Source organism: Crinia signifera, chromosome 7 (genome assembly GCF_055691185.1).
Source record: "Crinia signifera chromosome 7, ASM5569118v1, whole genome shotgun sequence".
NCBI lineage: Eukaryota > Metazoa > Chordata > Amphibia > Anura > Myobatrachidae > Crinia > Crinia signifera.
In genome coordinates this window covers 161921689-161936091 of record NC_139223.1, presented here as the reverse complement: position 1 = coordinate 161936091, position 14403 = coordinate 161921689, and the positions used below count along the sequence as shown (strand labels likewise).

Below are 14403 nucleotides of genomic sequence, written 5' to 3'. Positions count from 1 at the left end.
GAATCCAGTGGCTCGAACACGTCCGATTTTAGAAAAGCCAAAACCACTGCCAAGTCCCAAGGTTCAGTTGGAGCAGTGAACGGTGGCTGTAGACGCAGCACTCCTTTCAAGAAGGTCTGAAATCTGGACCTTGAGATAGGCCAGCTTCAAACCCGCCGAGAGTCCAGACTGTAGGAATCCTAAAAGGCGCGCCAGGGAGAAAATCGCCTTGGGTGCCTTTCTGGCTTCACCCCAGCGGGTGTATGCCTTCCAGATGCGATGATAGTGGGAAGCTGTCACATCCTTTCTCACCTTGAGCATTGTAGGTATGACCGTCCCAGGTATACCTCTTCATTTTAGAAGTTCGGCATCAACCGCCATGCCGTCAAACGAAGACGAGGCAAGTCGGGGTAGACGAATGGACCTTGGAGTAGCAGATCCTCTCGCAGCGGGAGTAGCCAAGGGTCGTCTGCTAGTAGGCCCTTGAGGTCTGAGTACCAAAACCGACGAGGCCAGTCCGGGGCTATGAGAATAACCTCCGTTGCCACCCTCTTTATCCGTTTGAGTACCTTCTGTAATAACGGAATAGGAGGAAAGAGGTAGACCAGGTGGTAGTCCCACGGGATGGAAAGGGCATCCACCACAACCGCTGCAGGGTCCCGAGCTCTGGCACAGTAATATGGAAGCTTGTGGTTCAGTCTGGATGCCATAAGATCGATTTGTGGCATCCCCCACCGGCTGACCAGCTGTTGAAAAACATCCGGATGCAGGCTCCATTCCCCCGGGCGAAGGTCTTGCCTGCTGAGGTAATCCGCCTCCCAGTTTTCCACACCGGGAATAAAGATGGCGGAAAAACTGAGGGCATAAGCCTCTGCCCAATTCAGAATTGGACGAACTTCCCTCATGGCAGTCCTGCTCCTGGTGCCCCCCATGCGATTTATGGGCTTGAGCCAGGGCCAATCGGATCGCCTGCAGTTCCAGTATGTTTATTGACAACTTGGCCTCCTGACTGGTCCACACGCCCTGGAAGATGTATCCCAGAGTAACTGCTCCCCAACCCCGAAGGCTTGTGTCCGTGGTCACCATTGTCCACACCTGGGCCTGGAAGGAGCGGCCCTGTGTGAGGTTGGACGTGACGAGCCACCACTGAAGGGAGAGTCTTGCTTCTCTTGAAAGCACAATGGTCTTGTAAATGTGAAGATGGGACCCTGACCATTGTACTAGGAGATTCCCTTGAAAGGTTCTTGAATGGAATCTTCCGTAAGGCAGGGCCTCAAAGGAGGCCACCATTAGACCCAAGAGCTTTGTGCATAGATGCACGGAGACTCTGCGTGGTAATAGAACCTGCCGAACTCTCTTCTGAAGGGCTGCCACCTTTGGCATAGGTAGAAAAACCTTTTCCTGTACTGTATCGAACAGTAAGCCTAGAAAAAGGATGGACTGAGTTGGTTCTAGTTGTGATTTCTTGAAATTCAGAACCCAATCGTTCTGAACAAGAAAGAGGCATGTAGTCCGGACATCCTCCTGGAGCTTCTGGGGGCAAGGAGCTTTTAGGAGCAAGTCATCCAGGTAGGGTACAATCGTTATCCCCTGAGTCCGAAGGGCTGATATCATGCAAGCCATAACCTTTGTAAAGGTTCTTGGAGCCGATGAAAGACCGAACTGAAAATGCTGGTGGCGAATTGCGAATCTCAGGAACCTCTGGTGGGGTTCCCAGATGGGAACATGCAGATAGGCATCCTTTATGTCCAGTGACAGTAGATACTGCCTTGGCTCCAGGCTTGCTATGACGGACCATTTTGAACCGGTGATACACTACATAATCGTTTAGGTGATTCAGATTTAGGATAGGTCGGACCGAGCCGTCCGGCTTTGGTACTACAAAAAGACTGGAGTAATACCCCAGTCGTTCCTGGCTTTTGGGTACAGATATAATGACCCCTGTCTGAAGGAACTTTTGCATAGAGCCTGTTATGGCCATTTGGACTTCCGCAGACGCGGGTAGGCCTGTTGTGAAAAATCTGTTTGGGGGGGGATTGAACAAACTCCAGTTTGTATCCCTGTTCCACAATCTGAAGCACCCAATTGTCTCTGCAGTGAGACCTCCAGACAGTCTTGAAAAAAGACAACCTTGCACCCACCTTGGGATCCCCCAAATGGGCAGGAAGCCCGTCATGCCAAAGGCTTGCCTGCAACCTTGGGCTCTGCTCTACGGGTTGTGGCGGTGGTGGCCGTGGCCCCTCTAGCTCCTCTGCCTCTACGTCCTTGAAAGGATGCCCCTCCACGAAAGGATGTGCCGAACATTGGCGTTTTGGCGGAGATGCTGAAGAGGGGAGGAAAGTAGACTTTCCTCCTGTAGCTTGTGCTATAAGCTTGTCGAGCTCTGGGCCGAACATCATGTCCCCAGAGTAGGGTAAGGCCTCTACTGCCTTCTTTATGTCGGCTTCCGCCTGCCAGGAGTGCAACCAAATGGTGAGTCTGGCCAGGACCGCCGAGGCAGATACCTTAGCACCTAATTCCGCTACATCTGCCGCCGCCTCGCCGGTATAAACCACGGCATCCTTCATATAGAGGACCAGTTGGAGCAGTTCCTCACGAAGTCTGCAGCTTTGTAGGCCAATCGCCAGCTCGTCTGCCCATTTTTATATTGCCTTGCTGACCCAGGCCGAGGCTAAGGCTGGCCTAAGCAAAACCCCTGCAGTAGTATAAATAGATTTTACCGTGGTTTCAAGGCGACGGTCAGGAGCCTCCTTCAACGTCACTGCCACCGGGACCGGGAGCATGGTGTGCTTAGACAGACGTGACAGCGAGACATCTGCAGGAGGTGGATTCTCACATTTTTCTCTGGATTCTGGGGAGAAAGGGTATAGCATTTTTATGCGCCGGGACAATTGGAACTTTTCGTCCGGCGTTTTCCATATAGTTACTAAAGGTTTTTCCAGCTCAGTTGAGTCTGGAAAAGTAACCTGGTGTTTCTGTGTGCGTCCATATATGGACCTAGGAGCAGGAACATCCTCCTCTTCCAGGTTAAGAGTGGTTCTGACCGCCTGAATAAGGCCATCCACCCCCTAGGGATCATCTTTTGTCAAAACCTCATCCTGAGCCGGCTCTGGCTCATCTAAAAGAGGTATATCCTCTTTGTCATTAGTATCATCATCTGACCCTTGGAGCAGGCAAATAGGTGATCTCGGCCGCTTCTGAAGCGGACGGGAAGGGCCTGCAACTGTGTTAGACAGTGAATCTACAGACTGAATAAGGGTCATCGCCCAAGAAGGCTCAGTAGTACTCATAATGGAGAGATGTGCCTGAAAGCGCTCTCTATCCTTGCGTGATGCAGCTAAGCCTGCCAGCACATTCTGCAGCAAGGGCCCTGAAGTGTCCTGCTGAGAAGCCTGTGGCTGAGGCTCCCCATCCTGAGGTTGATCTGCTTTATAACAGGTCTCACACAGGGAAACACCCTTAATATGCTGGGTGTATTGTTCCTTGCAAGATTTGCAAGTGAACACTTTTAGGGCAGCATTTGAGGTAGATTTACCTGCCATATTGTTCTAGTGTAGAGTATTAGTAACACAGACTGTATCATGCACACACAGAAATAAGCACACCGAAGATCCCCCTTAAGCCCCAAGACCTGCAGAGTCTAGGATAAGATTGGGAGGGGGAGCCTTGCAAAAATCCCCCCAATCAGTGTGCTAAAAGACCCCCCAGAACGTACAGACCTTACTGTAGAAATCGGGGGTAGCGCAGGACTGCAGTGGCTGCGTGCGGTAATGCTGCACTGTGTCCCCAGGTAAGCAGGAGATGCGTAGTGTATCTCAGTAAGGGCGCCAACCTGTGACGTCATCTAGGTCCGCCCTCTCCCTCCAGGGTGCTTACCACATGGCGAGCGGAGCGCTATTGTACAGCCTCCGCTCTGAGCTCTGACCTCGCGCTTAGAAGCGGCGTCAGTCACTCGCATCTAAGTATAGAGATGGTGCGCCCTCCATCTCCGGCCACGTTTTGTTGGAGTCAAGCGCCGCTTACCTGCCGCCTCAATGTGCTGGCAGTCTCCTGGAATCGTGACCAGGCCAAGGACCCGTAACGCGAGCTGCGGGCAGCTGCGGCGGGTCCCCGATGCGGTGGCACCGGTGGCTGGGTGTCTGGAAGGCGCACTGCGGGCAGTGTCGACCAGCACCCCTCCAGGGTCCCACGGAGCAGGCAGATCCTCAGAGGGGTCTGCCTGTTGCAGTCAGTTGAAAAATAAAAATAATACAAAAGACCTAGGGGCCCATTTATCAACTAATATTTGCGGCTAAATCCCCGAAAACACCCGTTTTCGGGGGTTAACCGCAAATATTAAGTTTCACCTAAATGTATCAAAGGGGGACCGCAGCAGGGATCGGAGATCCCTGCTGCGATCCTCCCTGCAGCGCCGCCGGCCGCATCCCCCATAGGTTTCTATGGGGGATGCGAAGCTGCCCGATGTATCAACATCGGGCAGCCCGGCATCGCAGCCCTGGGCTATCGCCAATCTGGGATGGCGATAGTCCATTGTAGCCTATGGCTACACTTTGCACTGCCCGAGCAGGGCAGTGCGGTAAGAGGGGTCAGCGCATAACCGCGCATGCGCTGACCTCCCGGCTTCTGGCTCCAGGCATCGCAGGGACGGGCTCCTTTCGGAGCCCTGTCCCTGCGCCTGCCAGATGATACATCCCGGCGGTATTGCAGGGTACCGCAATGCGATGTCGGGCGATGTCACCGCCCCGGCATCGCATTCCAATGATAAATGCCCCCCTTAATCTCCTAGGAGAAGAGGCCCAGTCTTTTTTAACAATTATTCATTGTTTTCATTATAATTTTTGTTATTTCATGTTTTTATCTGTATAATTAAATTTGTACGAAATTTGAGATACCGTCTGGTCTTCATAATTATTCAGCCAGCGCTGGCACATCTCTCTTTTTTAAGAGGCCCAGAGAACCTACTCCTCCGGGCAATTTTTCTAAGACTGGGGTCTGGGTGGGGATAGAGGTGGGAGGAGCCTGCAGCAGTAAAATTTCTTAAAGTGCCACTCCTTAAGTACACCTACTCTATCCCCACATGTAAGGACTGCAGTGGCCCCTGCTGCATGTAGGTGAAATGAATAATATCGATGGTCCATCTCGTCTTATCAGAGGCTTGTCAGCCTGGGATAAACCCAACTTGATTGGGATGGACAAATATAGAGAGAAGAATTGAATAGCTAACATTTTTGCATACATTTTCAAGTCACCATTGAGTAATCAGATAGGTCTATAGTTACCACACAGAGGGTGTGATGTAATTAGCAAATGCGGTACATTCCGCCACACATCGCATTGATAATAATCGGATATGTACTAACTTATGCCATTTGTATCGCAAAGGACAGCTGTTGTGAAAAGAGCTGCCCTTTGCGAAGCGCCGGGTGAGACACTGCCCGTGTGTCCCTCTCACCTCCTATGTCCGCAGCCAGCCCAGGCCTAGTTTTTTAGGTAAGCAAACAAAGATTATGGCGCCCTCATGAATGATATTGTGGGTGGAGCTACAATGTGGGTGTGGTACTGATTGGCCCACCCACATAATGCCAGATCCACAGACACTAAGTTTTTTAAAATCCTCTGAATGCAAGCCTCCAACACACACACTTCTGATTGCAGCCCCTTCAACAGGAGCTCGCCGCACAGTCCTGAAGGCAGCTTCCACCTGCAGAATCAACCAATTTGCTACAATGTGGGTCACCTACCATGAACTGACACATGCTTTGGGCACGGTGCTTCGCTACGCTTGCCATGATTTGGGCGCGGTGCTCCGCTACGCTCGCCATGCTTCAGGCGCGGTTCTTAGCTACGCTCACTATGCTTCAGATGAGGTGCTTTGCTACGCTCGCCATGCTTAGAGCACGGTGCTTCGCTATGCTCGCCATGCTTCAGGCACGGTGCTTCGCCACACTCGCCATGCTTCAGGCTTGATGCTTCGCTACTTGCCATGCTTTGGGCATGGTGCTTCACTACGCTCGCCATGCTTCGGGCATGCTGCTTGCTACGCTCGGCATGCTTCGGGCACGGTGCTTCGCTACGCTCGCCATGCTTCAGGCGTGATGCTTTGCTACGCTCGCCATGCTTCGGGTGCGGTGCTTCGCTATGCTTCAGGCACGGTACCTCGCTATGCTCGCCATGCTTCGGGCACGGTGCTTCGCTACGCTTGCCATGCTTCGGGCACGGTGCTTCGCTATGCTCGCCATGCTTCAGTCGTGATGCTTCGCTACGCTCGCCATGCTTCAGTCGTGATGCTTCGCTATGCTCGCCATGCTTCAGGCGCGGTGCTTCGCTACACTCGCCATGCTTCGGGCACGGTGTTGCGCTACGCTCGCCATGCTTCGCTATACTCGCCATGCTTTGGGCGTGATGCTTCGCTACGCTCGCCATGCTTCAGGTGCGGTGCTTCGCTCGCCATGCTTCGGGCAAGGTGCTTTGCTACCCTCGCCATGCTTCGGGCACGGTGCTTCACTACTCGCCATGCTTCGGGCACGGTGCTTCACTACTCGCCATGCTTTAGGCGCGGTGCTCCGCTACGCTCGCCATGCTTCAGGTGCGGTGCTTAGCTACGCTCACCATGCTTCAGATGAGGTGCTTTGCTATGCTCGCCATGCTTAGAGCACGGTGCTTCGCTATGCTCGCCATGCTTCAGGCACGGTGCTTCGCCACACTCCCCATGCTTCAGGCTTGATGCTTCTCTACTCTCGCCATGCTTCGGGTGCGGTGCTTCGCTACACTCGCCATGCTTAGGGCACGGTGCTTTGCTACGCGCGCCATGCTTCAGGCACGGTGCTTCACTACTCGCCATGCTTCGGGCATGGTGCTTCACTACGCTCGCCATGCTTCGGGCGCGCTGCTTGCTACGCTCAGCATGCTTCGGGCACGGTGCTTCGCTACGCTCGCCATGCTTCAGGCGTGATGCTTTGCTACACTCGCCATGCTTCGGGTGCGGTGCTTCGCTATGCTTCAGGCACGGTACCTCGCTATGCTCGCCATGCTTCGGGCACGGTGCTTCGCTACGCTCGCCATGCTTCGGGCACGGTGCTTCGCTACGCTCGCCATGCTTCAGGCGTGATGCTTTGCTACACTCGCCATGCTTCGGGTGCGGTGCTTCGCTATGCTTCAGGCACGGTACCTCGCTATGCTCGCCATGCTTCAGGCACGGTACCTCGCTACGCTCGCCATGCTTCGGGCACGGTGCTTCGCTACGCTCGCCATGCTTTGGGCACGGTGCTTCACTACGCTCGCCATGCTTCGGGCGCACTGCTTGCTACGCTCGGCATGCTTCGGGCACGGTGCTTCGCTACGCTCGCCATGCTTCAGGCGTGATGCTTTGCTACACTCGCCATGCTTCGGGTGCGGTGCTTCACTATGCTTCAGGCACGGTGCTTCGCCACGCTCGCCATGCTTCAGGCGTGATGCTTCGCTACGCTCGCCATGCTTCGGGCACGGTGCTTCGCTACGCTCGCCATGCTTCAGGCGTGATGCTTCGCTACGCTCGCCATGCTTCGGGCACGGTGCTTCGCTACGCTCGCCATGCTTCAGGCGTGATGCTTCGCTACGCTCGCCATGCTTCGGGCGCGGTGCTTCGCTACACTCGCCATGCTTCGGGAATGGTGTTGCGCTACACTCGCCATGCTTCGCTACACTCGCCATGCTTTGGGCGTGATGCTTCGCTACGCTCGCCATGCTTCAGGCACGGTGCTTCGCTCGCCATGCTTAGGGCACGGTGCTTTGCTACGCTCGCCATGCTTCGGGCACGGGGCTTCACTACTCGCCATGCTTCGGGCATGGTGCTTCACTACGCTCGCCATACTTCGGGTGCGGTGCTTGCTACGCTCGTCATGCTTCGGGCATGGTGCTTAGCTACGCTCGTCATGCTTCGGGTGCGGTGCTTCGCTACACTCGTCATGCTTCGGGCACGGAGATTCGCTACGCTCGCCATGCTTCGGGCGCGGTGCTTCGCTACACTGGTCATGCTTCGGGCGCGGTGCTTCGCTACACTCACCATGCTTCAGGTGCGGTGCTTCACTACGCTCGCCATGCTTCGGGCATGGAGATTCGCTACGCTCGCCATGCTTCGGGCATGGAGATTCGCTAGGCTCGCCAAGCTTCGGGCGCAGTGCTTCGCTACACTCGCCACATTATTATAATCTGATTCCTGTCACTTGGATGGTAAAGTATAAACCAAGTCGGTCTAAAGCAAAAACATTAAAACTATATGTCGACCTTGTGACTGTTGATCACGTTAGCCGTTGACCTTGCGCTGGCGTCTTTCATTACTGTAGATTTAGACGCTGTCGACTATCTTTAGGCGTCTAACTAGATGCGTTCAACCATTAGTGGTCGACCACGTGATTGTCGATGTAGACGCCGACCAGATACGGTAGGTAACATCAGCATTATATGATGGTGACTGTGTGTCCTGTATATATAACATATACTGTACCTGGGCTGGATACATTAGAGTACACAGTGATATATAACACACAGGTAGTGTACACTGCAGGTGACTGCGACCACTGCACCTCCCCAAGTGTGAGTGCCCCCTCAGCAGCAGGTGAGTGGTTGTTGCCCTGACAGACACACACTCAGCAGCAGCAGCACGTTCCCGCCCACTCGCCTCACTCCCTGGAGGCCCGGGGACCGCCGCTCACGGATTGGCTCCCCAGCGCCTAGGAGACGCGGCGCTACCAATCAGCTGCTGTTGCCTCGCTGAATGCCGCGATTCTATTGGCCGGTTGTCTGCGCACCAATGAGGGCGAGGATCGGGCCGCGCAGGCGCACTGGCTGTTGTGTTGTCTCCTCTCACAGCCGCCGCCGGCGCTACAGGTGCAGCAGCTGCCGTCGGTACCGAGCGCCTACCACGTGACCTATTCTTTCTTCCTTCCCTCCGCCCGGTTCTCGGGCCCACACCCTCCGCCATCATCCTGTCCGCGGAGCCTGAGGAGCGGGACATGTCCCAGCAGCGGGTGACACGGAACGGCTCCCCCCCGCCGCAGCCTCCTCCGCCGCCGTTAACCCCCGTCAGCAAGGGCAGTGCACCGGCAGGCCGGCTGCAGCCCATGAGAGCCACCGTCCCGTTCCAGCTCAAGCAGCACGGCAGCCCCACCCGGGCCAACAACAACAACGGGCAGCGGCAGTCGTCCCGGAGTAGCAGCCCCAGCAGGGGGAACGGGAACGGGCTGGAATCCCCGCCTGCTGTCACCAGCACCCGTGGGAGCCCCACGGTGTCCACCCAGACCGGGTCCTCACCCCCCCGGGGTCACCACCACCATCACCACCACCACCATCATCATCACTCCCACCACCACCATCATCATCACCACAGCGGCCAGCAACTGGGGTCCCCTACCTCCACCTCCCCGATACTGCCTGGCACACCTGCTGGGGGCGACCCCGGTACACCGGCTGCTCTCTGCTCCTCCTCCTCGCCATCACCGGTATCCAATGTCAGCAGGTCGGTCTGGCAGCAGCGGAGCTCCCCGGAGAGCAAGAGTCCGAGCTCCCCCAAAGGTAACCCACAGCGCTGGCGCATACATGCTGGGGTCCGATGGGTCGGCAAGGGTTGGGTGCGCTCTCAGCATAGCCCGTGAGGGTTGGGTGCACGGTCTCCTGACAGGGTTGCGTGCGCTCTCAGTCTGGCATGGTCTCCTGACAGGGTTGCGTGCGCTCTCAGTCTGGCATGGTCTCCTGACAGGGTTGGGTGCACCCTAAGCCTGGCCTGGGAGCCCGTGAGGGTTGTGTGCGCTCTCAGCCTGGCAGCCCGTGAGGGTTGGGTGCGCGCTCAGCCTGGCACGGTCTCCTGACAGGGTTGGGTGCACTCTCAGCCTGGCACGGTCTCCTGACAGGGTTGGGTGCACTCTCAGCCTGGCACGGTCTCCTGACAGGGTTGGATGCACTCTCAGCCTGACACGGTCATCTGACAGGGTTGGGTGCGCTCTCAGCCTGGCAGCCAGTGAGGGTTGTGTGTGCTCTCAGCCTGGCAGCCCGTGAGGGTTGGGTGCACTCTAAGCCTGGCACGGTCTCCTGACAGGGTTGCGTGCGCTCTCAGTCTGGCATGGTCTCCTGACAGGGTTGCGTGCGCTCTCAGTCTGGCATGGTCTCCTGACAGGGTTGCGTGCACCCTAAGCCTGGCCTGGGAGCCCGTGAGGGTTGTGTGCGCTCTCAGCCTGGCAGCCCGTGAGGGTTGGGTGCGGCTCAGCCTGGCACGGTCTCCTGACAGGGTTGGGTGCACTCTCAGCCTGGCACGGTCTCCTGACAGGGTTGGATGCACTCTCAGCCTGACACGGTCATCTGACAGGGTTGGGTGCGCTCTCAGCCTGGCAGCCCGTGAGGGTTGTGTGTGCTCTCAGCCTGGCAGCCCGTGAGGGTTGGGTGCACTCTCAGCCTGGCACGGTCTCCTGACAGGGTTGGGTGCACGCTCAGCCTGGCACGGTCTCCTGACAGGGTTGGGTGCGCGCTCAGCCTGGCACGGTCTCCTGACAGGGTTGGGTGCGCGCTCAGCCTGGCACGGTCTCCTGACAGGGTTGGGTGCGCGCTCAGCCTGGCACGGTCTCCTGACAGGGTTGGGCGCGCGCTCAGCCTGGCACGGTCTCCTGATAGGGTTGGGCGCGCGCTCAGCCTGGCACGGTCTCCTGACAGGGTTGGGCGCGCGCTCAGCCTGGCACGGTCTCCTGACAGGGTTGGGCGCACCCTAAGCCTGGCCTGGGAGCCCGTGAGGGTTGTGTGCGCTCTCAGTCTGGCAGCCCGTGAGGGTTGGGTGCGCGCTCAGCCTGGCACGGTCTCCTGACAGGGTTGGGTGCACTCTCAGCCTGGCACGGTCTCCTGACAGGGTTGGGTGCACTCTCAGCCTGGCACGGTCTCCTGACAGGGTTGGATGCACTCTCAGCCTGACACGGTCATCTGACAGGGTTGGGTGCGCTCTCAGCCTGGCAGCCCGTGAGGGTTGGGTGCGCTCTCAGCCTGGCAGCCCGTGAGGGTTGTGTGTGCTCTCAGCCTGGCAGCCCGTGAGGGTTGTGTGTGCTCTCAGCCTGGCAGCCCATGAGGGTTGGGCGCGCGCTCAGCCTGGCACGGTCTCCTGACAGGGTTGGGCGCGCGCTCAGCCTGGCACGGTCTCCTGACAGGGTTGGGTGCACTCTCAGCCTGGCACGGTCTCCTGACAGGGTTGGATGCACTCTCAGCCTGACACGGTCATCTGACAGGGTTGGGTGCACTCTCAGCCTGGCAGCCCGTGAGGGTTGTGTGTGCTCTCAGCCTGGCAGCCCGTGAGGGTTGTGTGTGCTCTCAGCCTGGCAGCCCGTGAGGGTTGTGTGTGCTCTCAGCCTGGCAGCCCGTGAGGGTTGGGTGCACTCTCAGCCTGGCACGGTCTCCTGACAGGGTTGGGTGCGCGCTCAGCCTGGCGCGGTCTCCTGACAGGGTTGGGTGCACTCTCAGTCTGGCCCAGTAGCCCGTGTGGGTTGGGTGCGCTCTCAGCCTGGCACGGTCTCCTGACAGGGTTGGGTGCGCTCTCAGCCTGGCACGGTCTCCTGACAGGGTTGGGTGCGCTCTCAGCCTGGCACGGTCTCCTGACAGGGTTGGGTGCGCTCTCAGCCTGGCACGGTCTCCTGACAGGGTTGGGTGCGCGCTCAGCCTGGCACGGTCTCCTGACAGGGTTGGGTGCGCGCTCAGCCTGGCACGGTCTCCTGACAGGGTTGGGTGCGCGCTCAGCCTGGCACGGTCTCCTGACAGGGTTGGGTGCGCGCTCAGCCTGGCACGGTCTCCTGACAGGGTTGGGTGCGCGCTCAGCCTGGCACGGTCTCCTGACAGGGTTGGGTGCGCGCTCAGCCTGGCACGGTCTCCTGACAGGGTTGGGTGCGCTCTCAGCCTGGCACGGTCTCCTGACAGGGTTGGATGCGCTCTCAGCCTGGCACGGTCTCCTGACAGGGTTGGATGCACTCTCAGTCTGGCCCAGTAGCCCGTGAGGGTTGGGTGCCCTCTCAGCCTGACACGGTCTCCTGACAGGGTTGGGTGCGCTCCCAGCCTGGCACGGTCTCCTGACAGGGTTGGATGCACTCTCAGCCTGACACGGTCTCCTGACAGGGTTGGGTGCGCTCTCAGTCTGGCCCAGTAGCCCGTGAGGGTTGGGTGCACTCTCAATCGGGCACGGTCTCCTGACAGGGTTGGGTGCGCGCTCAGCCTGGCACGGTCTCCTGACAGGGTTGGGTGCGCGCTCAGCTTGGCACGGTCTCCTGACAGGGTTGGGTGCACCCTAAGCCTGGCCTGGGAGCCTGTGAGGGTTGTGTGCGCTCTCAGCCTGGCAGCCCGTGAGGGTTGGGTGCGCGCTCAGCCTGGCACGGTCTACTGACAGGGTTGGGTGCGCGCTCAGCCTGGCCTGGTCTCCTGACAGGGTTGGGTGCGCGCTCAGCCTGGCCCGGTCTCCTGACAGGGTTGGGTGCGCGCTCAGCCTGGCCCGGGAGCCTGTGAGGGTTGGGTGCGCGCTCAGCCTGGCCCGGTCTCCTGACAGGGTTGGGTGCGCGCTCAGTTTTCAAAGATAGCGGGTGCTAGAATGAACACCACAGTAGCCTGCGAGGGTATGGCCATGCTCTCAGCGATGGCCCATAGGGGTATGGCCATGTTCTCAGCCAGGTTATCTGCCTGACTCTCAGTTGTGTGCACACTGATCTAATGGAAAGTGGAGTGAGTGCACCTTACTTGGTTCGGTGAACCACTGGCCTCTGGGGAGGGTGCAATCCGATTGCTGGTAATTGATTGGTCTGCTCGGATATGTCCCCTCAACTTGCTTTGGTTGATAACTCACAGCCTTGGCCCACAGGGGTGAGCAAGCTATGTCTGGTCCTGTTGGGCACTCTGTCTGTTGGGAAGCCTGGTTCAGTGACCCCTGGGATGTGGAGGCGTTCAGCCTAGACTTAATTTCACAGTTTCTCCTAGAGTTTGTTCTGTATTGTGGCATGAGCTGCACAGGGGCATTGGTTCCTGCAAACCATATGGAAGAGCGGCCAGGCCTCAGACACAAGAACTTTGCATGTGAACATGTTCCATTTTTGATGCACAGATGCTGCTGGGTGATGTGGAATTGTGGGTAATTAGCCTAGTGTCCTGCAGAAAGGACCCATGAACTGTGGGGGTGTTTAGTAACTACACTGTGATGGGGAACATACACCGTGCTGGAGGCAGCATGCCACTGCCTGGCTATTAGCATGCGCTCTCTTGTTGATTTCTGGGCCTTGTCTGTGGTGTGAACCATTCTTACTGGATGTGTGGAATTGTGTGTAGGCCGGAGCGAGGATTTCCAGCTGGTATAGGCGAGAGCCACTTTCCACTGTAGCTTCAGTAGAGGGAGAACATAAGGGATGGCAATTCTGTCTTTCTTTATTAACTTGGCTTCTAATTGTAATGGCCATGCTATGTTGGAGTAGGTATGGAGAGGGGCAGATCATATGGCGTTGACACAAGATGCCTCCCCTCAGTCAGCGTGAGTGGACACATCTGGGAGCGGCGACTGCTCAGCCCCACAGGTGATAAGCCCCACAAGCCTCTAGAGTAGGAGGCTGAAGCGCTTGTCTCTTGTTGCAACTCACATTGAAGGGATTCCGTCTGCTTTTAAGCGCTGTCAGCTTCACAAACTGAGAGCTTTACCCAACAATTGTCATCCACAAACCGCCAAACATCAGCTGCCTTGGTGTAAGGCGCGCTGCCACTGGACGAATGTCACCCACAAACCGCCAAACATCAGCTGCCTTGGTGTAAGGCGCGCTGCCACTGGACGAATGTCACCCACAAACCGCCAAACATCAGCTGCCTTGGTGTAAGGCGCGCTGCCACTGGACGAATGTCACCCACAAACTGCCAAACATCAGCTGCCTTGGTGTAAGACGCACTGCCGCGGGGCGAATGTGAGGCTAGCGGATGCCAGGAGAATGCTTCCTGCCCATAATGCACTGGGCTCCTTAGTAAACTTACATGAGTGTTTCCCAGCCACGGTCCTCAAGGTACTCTAGTAGTATAGGCTTTAAGGATAGCCACACTTGAATAAAGGGCGATCTGACTGCAGTGTACATGGTACAGAGCTGTGGGCTTCCTGCTGTGTGGCACCAGTTAGGGGAAGGCCCTCTCCTTTTCAGGGTACTAATGTATCGCCACCAGGTGTGGTCCATCTTAAAATGGAGTATGAAAGTGCCCATACACTATGCGAATTCTCCCCCTGGAGAAGTTGTATCCAATCCCCCTTCAGCTGGGCGGGACCTTCCCAGGCAGCAGGATCACTTGCGGTACTTCTGCATGGTATCCCCATTCCCTGTCGTCGAGAGGCGGTCCAACCCGGGGATCATACCTGCAGCATGTATGATCTCCGAGTCTGACCCGATGGGCACGGGACCCGCATCAGATTTG

General features: G+C 57.2%; 1 protein-coding gene across 2 annotated transcripts in view; it reads left to right on the top strand.

Annotated features, from left to right (window-relative positions):
- The first annotated feature begins 8793 nt into the window (after positions 1-8793).
- The window catches only part of FAM117B (family with sequence similarity 117 member B), a 38576-nt gene continuing 32966 nt past the window's right edge, over positions 8794-14403 (top strand). The window contains exon 1 of one of the 2 annotated variants that reach the window (XM_083154168.1): positions 8794-9528. In XM_083154168.1, coding sequence (XP_083010294.1) covers positions 8970-9528 — 559 coding nt within the window. In that variant the 5' untranslated portion in view covers positions 8794-8969. The remainder of the gene's footprint in view (positions 9529-14403) is intronic. The other variant, XM_083154169.1, reaches the window with a different exon arrangement.